This window comes from Salvelinus sp. IW2-2015, unplaced genomic scaffold (genome assembly GCF_002910315.2).
Source record: "Salvelinus sp. IW2-2015 unplaced genomic scaffold, ASM291031v2 Un_scaffold2438, whole genome shotgun sequence".
In the NCBI taxonomy this organism is placed as follows: Eukaryota; Metazoa; Chordata; class Actinopteri; order Salmoniformes; family Salmonidae; genus Salvelinus; species Salvelinus sp. IW2-2015.
This window is the reverse complement of record NW_019943759.1, coordinates 71,791-82,530: the sequence shown is the minus strand read 5'-3', so window position 1 is coordinate 82,530 and position 10,740 is coordinate 71,791. Positions and strand designations below refer to the sequence as shown.

Here is a 10,740-nt window from a genome sequence, read left to right as displayed (position 1 = left end):
ACAACAAACCTCCGCATATAGTAGGACCAGAAACAATATGTTTCTCCCCCCCGTTCAAGAGCGACAGACATGTTCCCACCCCCCCCTGTTCTATGTAGGACAGACATGTCTCCTCCCTGGTTAGCCACCGCGACCAAAGACATATCTAACCCCAGGATCACGAGCCGAGGTGTGTTCCTTCCCTCATGTTTTACAGTTACAATTCTCATTCCACCAAACCGAATAGAAGACGGACCTCAGACGATAGGTCACGCCCCTTCTGTAAGAGTCAGACATGTACGTCGTCACTTTGTAAACACACCCGTTAGACCACGCGAACTAAAAGAAACTATTTCCTCCCTTCTGTTAGTAGGGATAGAATCACGTGTTCCATACCCCACAGCAAAATCCAATTAGTATCCCAAACCATACATACTGTTAGAGAGGACAGACATCTGCAATCCAAAACTCTTTTTTTTTAAGTCCCTTTGTTCTCCACCACGGAAAAGACAAACTGTAACTCCCCGCCCCCCTGCTCACACGTGTATGGCAGACACCAGTATCCAGCCCCTCGTTAGAGCGTTGACAGGAGATGTTTCCCATTTCCCCCTCGTTAAGACCCGGCCATCTCCCAGAATCATGCCTCCATTCCAACCTCGGCAGGACGACTAAAATGTATAAAGCCATTTCCATCCCAACTGAGTCAAGGCAGGACAAAGAAAAGGGCTTCCAACCAAAACAGACCTGGGGCGTTACAGACCGGACTCATTGACCACCCGTGATATCAACGCAGCATGGTGAGGAAGAGAACGGAGAGGGTAAACACTCCCAGCTCTCTTGTTTAGATGGGGTACTATTGTACTATGTTTTCCTTAGGCCGCTCCGCCCTCTAATGGGGAGAGACATTGTTCTCGCCTCAGCCTTTCGTCCCTTGTAAGAAAGGGAGATCACCGAAAACTAAAGATTTCTGGCACACCGACAGACAGTAGTAAGATGGTACCAGCATAGGGTGTGGGTAACGACACAGGACAAAGAGCTGAGAAATCAAATGTGTTGTCCCCCTGTATGAGCCCAACCAAGGCTTGTTTTAGTTGATCTGTTCAGGCAATAGGGAGGAGGTAGACACTTGAACATTTTAGCCTTGTGGTGCTTAAGTGAGACTGACGTTTATTTATAGTCCCCCCAAATACATAGGGAAATCCAAAAAACAGCGTGTAACTCGGTATTGGGAGTTTACACTATAACTTAAGTAGTCATTTATCCTTCTTCTCTCTATTCTCCTCCTCTTAGGTAATAGAGATGCAATCACAAAGCGCAATCACCCACAGCGTCTCTGTCTGTGCTTTTACACATTACAGATACTACTCAATCTTGTCTAACTCCCCTCTTTGCGCTTTTTTCCCACGTCTCTCTAATCATTCTCTCCAAAAAACTCTCAAAAATCAATACTCATAGTACTCTCAAATCAAAAAATAACACCCCTCTATCTGTCTCTCTCCTCTTCTCTCTTCTATCTCTTTCTCTCTCTTCTCTCTGTCTCGTCTCTCTCTCCATCTCTCTCTCCTCTCTCTCTCTCCTCAATCTCTCTCTACGTGTCTCTCCTCTTCGTTCTCTATCTCTGGTCCTCCTCTCTCTCCCTCTCTCCCTCCTCCGTCCTGTCTCTCTCTCACCTCTCTGTCTCTTCTCTCTCTCCTCTGCTCTCTCTTCTTCTTCCTCTCCTGTCGTCTCTCTTCTCGACTCATCTTTCTCTCTCTCTCCTCTCTCTTCTCTGTCTCTCTCTTCTTCCCCGTCTCCCTCCCTTCCTCTGACTTCTCTCTCCTCTCTCTCCTCTTCTCTCTCTCTCCTCTTCTCTCGTCTCTTTCTCCGTCTTCGTCCTCGCTCTCTCTCTGTCCTCTCTCTCTCTCTCTCTTTCTCTGTCTCGTCTCTCTTCCTCTCTCTCTCTCTTCTCATCTCCTGTCTCGTCCGCTCTCCTCCTCCTCTCTCTCTCCTTCTCTCTTCTCTCTCTCCCTCTTTTCTCCTCTTCCTCTCTCTCTCCTCCTCTCATCCTCTCTTCTCCTCTTCTCCTCTCTTCTCCACTTTTCTTCCTGTCCTCATCTGTGTATGCCTTGCTGTAAAAAGTGCCAGACCAAGTGCACCCACTCCACCTGGCAGATGGCCCCCTTCAAGACAGTGTGCGTAAGCATGGTGTGTAAACTAACACACCCTTCCGAACAAAGCTTGACTCAACAGCGCCCTCCCCCTAGACCCGTCCCTGTTTTTCCCCTCCCCCTCCCTCCCCCTTCTCTGTGTATACAGTCCTAGCCAGAAATCTCGTGGGCTCAGTCTATGTCCAACTAGAGAGAGAAATCACAGCACAATGACCGTTGCTGGAGGTACCCACTGGTCAACGGGACATGTTTTTTCTCTCGTGGAACAGTGTTGCCTTTACATACTTACACACTCACAACATTACATCAACATTCCTACATTACACAAACCCTCTGCTACATACTTCAGACATCACTCTCATTACATATTACATCACGTCACATTTAAACAACAGACTCGAAGCGACAGCATGTGTGAAAAGCAGGGCTGGATGTGTGTGTGGTACTCTGCTTTGTGTGGGTGTCGGTGTGTGTGAGCACATGAGGAATATGAGTGAATACAACAGACAAGAACTACAAGAACGAGATCAACAGGACCAACGGAGCGGTACCGTCTGCCTCTCTTTCACTCCGTTCATGTTCTCCCTTGTTCTTTTTGTCTCGCTTGGTTTTCTCTCCTGTGACCTCTGCCCCCTCTTTTTCATCCATGTTTCACATCTGTTCTGAACCTACATCTCCAAGGAGAGGTCCTATATGGCTGACGTGATGACAGTGGTGGGTCTGTGGGTCTCTCTCCTCCAGGGGACTCCCCTGTGACATGTGACACTGCATGGCTAAATCGAAGCTCTCCCGAACAAACTCTTCGTGGCTCTGAGAACCCACCAGACTGTGTTGAAGCCGAGGAGGGAGCCGGAGTGCATGGTTATCCTGCAGGCGTGGAGCCCGAGTGCACTGCGCTCCAGAGAGCATTGCTGGACAGGCGAGCCCAGGCTCCATCGAGTGCCTAGTGAGCCTGAAGGAAGGACGGTAACTAGAACGCGGATTGGGACGGAATGAAAATTCCTACACAGCAGATCAGCGCAGGAGGGGCAGAAAGTTATGGGAGGATGATGGCTGTGTACTCATCTCCTTCAAGAACAGCAAAGAGCAGAACCATAGACTACACGATCTGGAGGGAGGAAGCTGAGAGGGGAGGTGACAGACAAGGGGGCTGGATCTATAGGAGCCGGGCATAGAGAAGCAAGAGCCAATTCAGGACAGGGCATAAAGAGCATGAGTTGGGTTTATAGGGAGGGGCTTAGGGGAGAGGTGGACCAATAGGGACGAGCTGCAGTCAATAAGAGCGGGTCGGCTCGGACTTGGTTTGGGCATGAAGTGTTTCGCTGTTAAGCACAAAGAAACAGGAAAAGTGACATCATCGCATTCACGGACCCCGGGAAAAGTTGAGCGGCCTCTGGTTGCTATAATGCGATGGAAAAGCAGAAGGTGCCGACACCCAGCTGGCCTAATATCCTCTGTAGGGAACGAAGGATAAAAAAGCAGACGAGGAGAAATTAAAGGGACTGAATTAAAACTAAAATATAAACTTATTGAAAATTTTGCACACTAACTAACCTTCTTTTTATACATTGTAAAGCAAAACAATCCGCCTGAATAATTTGTTTAGTATTCTTTTTATTCTGTATTTAGAGAAAATGCTCTGTGACTCTAATGTCCTAAGTGAAATAAAGTGTGTGTGGGTGTGTGTGTTGTGTGTGTTTGGTGTGCTGGTGTGTGTGTGTCGGTGCGTCGGTGTGTGTGGCGGTGCGTGCTGTTGTGTGTGTCGGTGCGTCTGGCTGGTGGTGTGTCGGTGCGTCTGTGTGTGTGTGTGTCGGTGCGTGCTGGTGTGTGTGTGTGACACGTGAATGAAGAGTTTTCCATATAAAAAGCAGCCAGCTGGAGGGGAGGCTAGTAGGAGGAAGGGTGGTTTGGACATGGTCAGCTTTTCTCTTCTTCAAGAACTAGTTTCAAAATGTCACAGGGTTCAAGGTATGTGAATCCCACCATCCTGGTTTACATGCATTGTGACCTGCACAATGATAGACGAGATGAGAGGAGAGGAGAGATGATGAGAGGAGAGGAGAACGAGAATGACGGAGAGAGGGAGGTTGTTATTAGCTTAATCACAGTTCCACTCACATACAGCTGCTTATCAGAATAGATAGATACACATCCTTCCTCTCTCCCCACCCGTCTCTCTCCCCATCCTGCCTCCTCTCCCCCCATTCCCTGGCTCCTCTCCCTCCACCTCCTCCTCCCATCCCTGTCTCCCACTGTCGCTCCATCATCCCCTTCTCCTATACGACTCTCCACTCCTCCCATCACTCCTTCCCCCTGCTCCTGTCCCATCAGGCCTCTTCCCACAGATCCCTGTCTCACCCTACACTCCTCCAACTCTCTCCCATACCTCCTCTCCCATCCTCCTCTCGTCCCATCACCCTCTCCCCAGCCTGCTCTTTCAGCACCCTCTATCGCTCTCCCACCTCTGCTCTCTCCACACCTCCCTCTCCCATCCTCCTCTCGCCACCCTGCTCTCTTCCCCACAGTTCTCCTCTCCCCACTCCCTCTCGCTCCATCCGTCCTCTCTCTCCCATCCTCCCTCTCTCCCAATCCCTTCTTCTCTCCATCTCTCCTCTCACCACACTCCTCTCTCTCCCCCATCCTCCTCCCATCCCCTCCTCCTGCGTCTCCATCTCCTCTATCCATCCTCACTCTTACTCAGTCTCCTCCATCCCATTCCTCCTCTCCCCACCTGACTCTCTCCCCTACTCTCCTCTCCCATCACCTCTCCCTCACCCATACACTCTCTCTCTCAACCGCTCTCCCTCGTCTCCCATCCTCCTTCTCGACCATTCACCTACCTCTCCCCACTCCCTCCTCTTCCCATCCTCGCTCTCTCTCGTTCCTGTCCCAACCGTCGTCCCCATCCTCTTCTCTCTCTCCACCCGTGGCCACTCCATCAAATCCTCTCCCACTCTCTCCCAACTCTCCTCCTCTCCTCCATCACTCCTTCGTCTTCTCCAATCATCCCTCTCCTCATGCATCTCTCCAACCTCCTCGTCCGCATCCTATCCTCTCTCCACCTCATCCTCTTCTCTTTTCTCCCCTCCTTGCCTCTCTCACCCACTGCTCGCTCTCCACTCCTCTCTCCCATCATCCCTCTCCCCATCCTGGCTCTCTCCCACTCCTCCCTGTCTCCCATCCACCCTCTCTCCATCTCTCTCTTCCATCCCCTCTCTCCCACTCATCCTCTCTCCCATCCTGCTTCTCATCGGCAAACCTCCTCATCTCCAATCATCCTTTCTTCCACCCCTGCCTCCCATCATCCTCTCTCCCCACCCTGCTGCTCTCCCAATTACAGCCCTCCCCACCCTTCTCAGTCTGCCACCTCCCTCTCCCATCACTGCTCTCTCCATCCCTGCTCTCTCCCCACCTCCTCGTCTCCCATCATCCCTTCGCCCACCTGCTCTCCCATCCTCCTCTCTCCCACCCCGCCTGCTCTTCTCCCATCCCCTTCTCCATCCTCCCTCTCCCATCATTCTCTGACCTCTTGCAACCCTTCTTTTAACCAAAAACTTTCACCCCGTTCACCCACCCTGGCTTGGCTGGCTGGCTGCGCTGGCTGGCTGCCCCCACCCCCCCCCCCAGCCCCCTTGTCTGTCCTAGCGTTGCGCATTGACACCTTGCTGGCCTGGCTAGCATATTGTCGCTGGTGATCTTATCTTTTTCTCAATTGGAAAACTTTATGCTTTCAGCGCCATACATTCCTTTACACGACATTCTACATCATCGGACACACCACACACACACAGTCAGTAGGAGAGAGCAATCACAAGTTAACCGACACTGAGTTTATGAGGTTTTAATATGACATCACACTATCACAACAGCCAGTAAGAAAACACAGTATTGGAACTTTACAACAACAACACAAAATAGATATATTTACTATTCACATTGGAGTAGGTAGATGTTTTCCCTAACCACTGATACAGGGTCAGATATTGTGACACCTCCTAATGGTTAAGGTAAGGATTGGAGTTGGTGTATCTGATTCTAGATCTGTGGTTAAAGACAGCTATTTTAGCTCAAGCATTAACATTCACCATAGAGTCCTCTTATATACATACTGACCTCAGAGAGAGAGAGAGAGAGAGAGCGAGAGCGAGAGAGAGACAGAAACATAGATAGACGGGGAGTGGTCTATTTGATAGGCAAGTCCAGAATATTTGTGCGTGCATGTCCCCCTTGCATGTGCGCGTGTGTGTGTTATTTAATTGGCGAGTCCAGGATCTCTTCGTACTCTTCTCTCTGTTTCCTCCCACTTCCTCGAGAGGGGAGGAGCTTCACTGTAACAAGCCAACCCACGCTCGCCACCACCACCACACCCCCTATGACCTCACACACTGAGGGAACCAATGGGACAACAGCGATCTCCAGCATCATAGCGACCGGTACTTCCAGACCCTGTGTAGCCGACACCAAAGCTGGGTGAAGTCGGGTGAGGCCATGGGTCACCCCCACGAACCCCCCAGCAGAGCACACAGCTACCCCCAGGACGARGCACCAAGCCTGGAGACTGGCCGGCCACACTGGCCCCTGTTGGAGGAGAAGCATGGAGACTGCGGTGCTCAGACAGCCGGTCCAACTGACAGTGAACAGAGCGGTGCCGACACTGACCCGTTCCTTCAGAGAGCGGTACATTACTAGAGCCAYAGACATCCATAGTCCTGCGAGAACAGWCAGGGACCAACCAAACGCTTCCCGCCAGAACTGGGCCGACTGTTGTGCCGGAGTCGCACCATTGGGAATAATCCCATTGGGTATCCCTGACCCGGTCCCGTTGTTGTTCTCATCCAGCCCTGTTGGGTTAGGAACTAGCGCCAGACCCAGTCCTAACACGCCTGTCGCTACGGTGACCAGGTCCACCAATCCCAGCCGCTCGTCCAGGAGCAACAACGCCAGAGTGGCRGACAGGACGGTGGTCGCCAGGCGCCAGGTTGTCAACACGGCCTCGTCGTCCCCGAGGGAGACGAAGGATAAGGACGAGTAAGCGCAGCAGAGGGAGAAGGAGTGAGTCAGACCGTACAGGAGCAGCTTCCGCCGATAGCCCTTTGAGCCAAAGGCCGTCTCCGCCCGTTTCATTGGTACAGTCCCATAGAGCAYCTGGAGGATGGATCGTACCAAGAGGAGAGTTAAGGGTGGGAGGTTAAAGRGTGAGGCGGCCAGGCGCGTCAGAACACACACACAGCCGTGAGCCAGCCCCGCCAAGACCACACTGGCCCACGTSAGCCGAGACGCAGAGACAGACGCCTCYCTGAAACTCGCTAGCTGCTCCCCTACTCCCCCTCCTGCACCCTTCCCTCCTCCCTCCACCCCCCCCTCGCCTCCCCCCATGGGAGGTCTAGGGGGTGTGTCTTTGTTTTTCTCCTTCCCTCCAAACAAAGCGCCGGCCTTTCCTGTCCACTTCCTGGTTCCTGTCAGCTGTTTCTTGTCCGAGGTCTCCTCCAGGAAGGAGCCYAAGTCCTCGAAGGAGGGAGCGTCATCGTAGCCCTCGTCTCCGGGCTGGGGGAAGTGTGTGTGTGTGTGGGGTGTGTGTGGGGCGTACTTGGCGGTGACYGTGTGAGGGTGGATCTTCACCCGTTTCTTGGAGCCGTCCAGGAGGTGAGTGGATTCCATGGTTACTCACCTGTAGGGAGGAGAGGTGAGGACAAAAGTTAGACACCGACACACACCCCTCAGACAGAAACAGAGGTGTTTAACCTAATGGCGTTGTCTTCCGACCGCATTGCCATGAACTATCTATGAGTGCAGACGGAGTCGTCGTGCTATCTGACGTAAGACAATGGCCCTCTTCTGTGTCTGCCAGGTGACTCAGTCAGTGGTTGTAATTCACTGTTCTGACGCAGAGGATGCTGCTGCAGTAGACAGTAGACACACATCTTCTACAAAATACACAGACAGTAGACACACACCTTCTACAAAATACATAGACAGTAGACACACACCTTCTACAAAATACACAGACAGTAGACACACATCTTCTACAAAATACCAACAGTAAAACACACCTTCTACATATACACAGACAGTAGACACACAACTTCTACATATAGACAGACAGTAGACACTACATAGACTCACAATATACACAGACAGTAGACCCACACCTTCTACAATATACACAGTCAGTAGACAACCTTCTACAATATACACAGACAGTAGACACTACCTTCTACATATACACAGACAGTAGACACACCATCTTCTACAAATACACAGACAGTAGACACACACCTTCTACACTATACACGACAGTAGACACACACTTCTACAAAATACACAGACAGTAAACACACACCTTCTACAATATACAAACATGACACACAACTTCTACAATAACACAGACGTAGACCACACATCTTCTACAATATACACAGACAGTAGACAAACACTTCTACAAAATACACAGACAGTAGACACACACCTTCTACATATACACAGACAGTAGACACACATCTTCTACAATATACACAGACAAGTAGACAAACACCTTCTACAAATACACAGACATAGACCACACTTCTACAATATACACAGACAGTAGACACACATCTTCTACAAAATACACAGACAGTAGACACACCACCTTCTACAAATTACACAGACAGTAGACACACATCTTCTACAATATACACAGACAGTAGACACAACACCTTCTACAAAATACACAGACAATGAGACACACACCTTCTACAATATACACAGACAGTAGACACACATCTTCTACAAATACACAGACAGTAACACACCTTCTACAATATACACAGACAGTAGACACACACTTCTACAATATACACAGACAGTAGACACTCATTCTACCAATATACAAAGACAGTAGACACACCACCTCTACAATATACACAGAAGTAGACACCACACCTTCTACAATATACACAGACAGTAGACACCCTTCTACCAATATACACAGACAGTAGACACACACTTCTACAAAATACACAGACATAGACACACACCTTCTACACTATACACAGACAGTAGACACACACCTTCTACAAAATACACAGACAGTAAACACACACCTTCTACAATTACACCAGACAGTAGACACACAACTTCTACAATATACACAGACAGTAGACACAATATTCTACAATATACACAGACAGTAGACACACACCTTCTACAATATACACAGAAGTAGACACACACTTCTACAATATACACAGACAGTAGACACACATCTTCTACAATATACACAGACAGTAGACACACACCTTCTACACCATACACAGACAGTAGACACACACCTTCTACACAAATACACAGACAGTAAACACACACCTTCTACAATATACACAGACAGTAGACACACACTTCTACCAATAATACACAGACAGTAGACACAGATCTTTCTCACAATATACACAGACAGTAGACACACACCTTCTACAATATACACAGACAGTAGACACACACCTTCTACAATATACACAGACAGTAGACACACACCATCTACAATATACACAGACAGTAGACACATACCTAAGTAAATCTACAGTCTGTATTATGAGACAGACAGGGTTTGAGCGCAGGTCGTCTGAGTGTGGCCCCCAGGACTGTATTAACCATTGAGCTATGTATAGAAAGAGCTTCTGTAGGTTCTCAGGTCTCAGGCATGGTTACTCAATCACTGACTGTTCTAATAAGGACAGAATGCTGGCTGGATGCTGACTAAAAAGATGCCAAGATTCTGTGTGGTGGGGTGGGCGCACGTGTCATCTTGTCACTGGGCGAGAGAGAGGATGAGTGTGTGTCTTGTCAAGGTTACACACACGGTCCGTGCTGGATTTATGCTTGGAACGAGGCGCGTACCCGCGCACAGGAAGTAATGATGCTGTACGTGGCAGGACAAATAATCACCACAATTATAGAAACCACAAAATAAACAGAAAATTGCCTCACAGCGGTATAGTCGATACCGTGTCAGTTACCCGACTATTCCACCGTAAATATTCCCTGCTCGCGCGTAAATTGATTGCTAAATCAACTGATATTTGTAAAGACTGCCAGAAACTCACCTGCGGTATTGCGTCAATACGGTGCCCTCCGCTCATTCACCGAACAAATGTCTTCTGTCAAATCAGGGAGACAGCCATCCTTCCACCCCTCTTCCCTCCTCCTGGGTAGTTTGGCGTGCCTCCAAGGTTACCAGTCGCCCGACGGGTCTAGCTGGCTCCTCCAACCGCCGGTAGAGCACTGTTGTCGACCACAGGGATAGAGAGTGTCGGTGATTAAAAAAAATCCTTCCTCCTCTGTCTCCCGATCCCTCTCCCTCCCTCCCTCCCTCCCTCCCTCACTCACACACAGCTGCTGCGCTTCTCAGCCTGCCCGACCGTGAAGAGAGAGAGAGAGAGAGAGAGAGAGAGAGAGAGAGAGAGAGAGAGAGAAGAGGGAACGATGGCATTATGCTTAAGCATGCATAGCGACCAAAAAAATCATAATCATAAACACTGACCACTGGCAGTCACCTTTGTGTGTGTGTTTGCACGTTTATGCATGCACGCACAAACTCGTGCACACACAGAGAACTGCTCCCAGCGGGGAACTAATG

General features: G+C 49.7%; 1 protein-coding gene across 1 annotated transcript; it reads right to left on the bottom strand.

The window, feature by feature from the left end:
- Positions 1-5,966: 5,966 nt before the first annotated feature.
- Positions 5,967-10,452, bottom strand: LOC112073962 (solute carrier family 35 member G2-like). Its single transcript, XM_024141195.2, has 2 exons — positions 10,208-10,452; positions 5,967-7,794 (listed from the first exon to the last, which is right to left on the bottom strand). Exon 2 carries the CDS (start codon positions 7,782-7,784, stop codon positions 6,375-6,377), a length of 1,410 nt encoding a protein of 469 aa, XP_023996963.1. The 5' UTR covers positions 7,785-7,794; positions 10,208-10,452; the 3' UTR covers positions 5,967-6,374.
- Between the last annotated feature and the right edge of the window lie 288 nt (positions 10,453-10,740).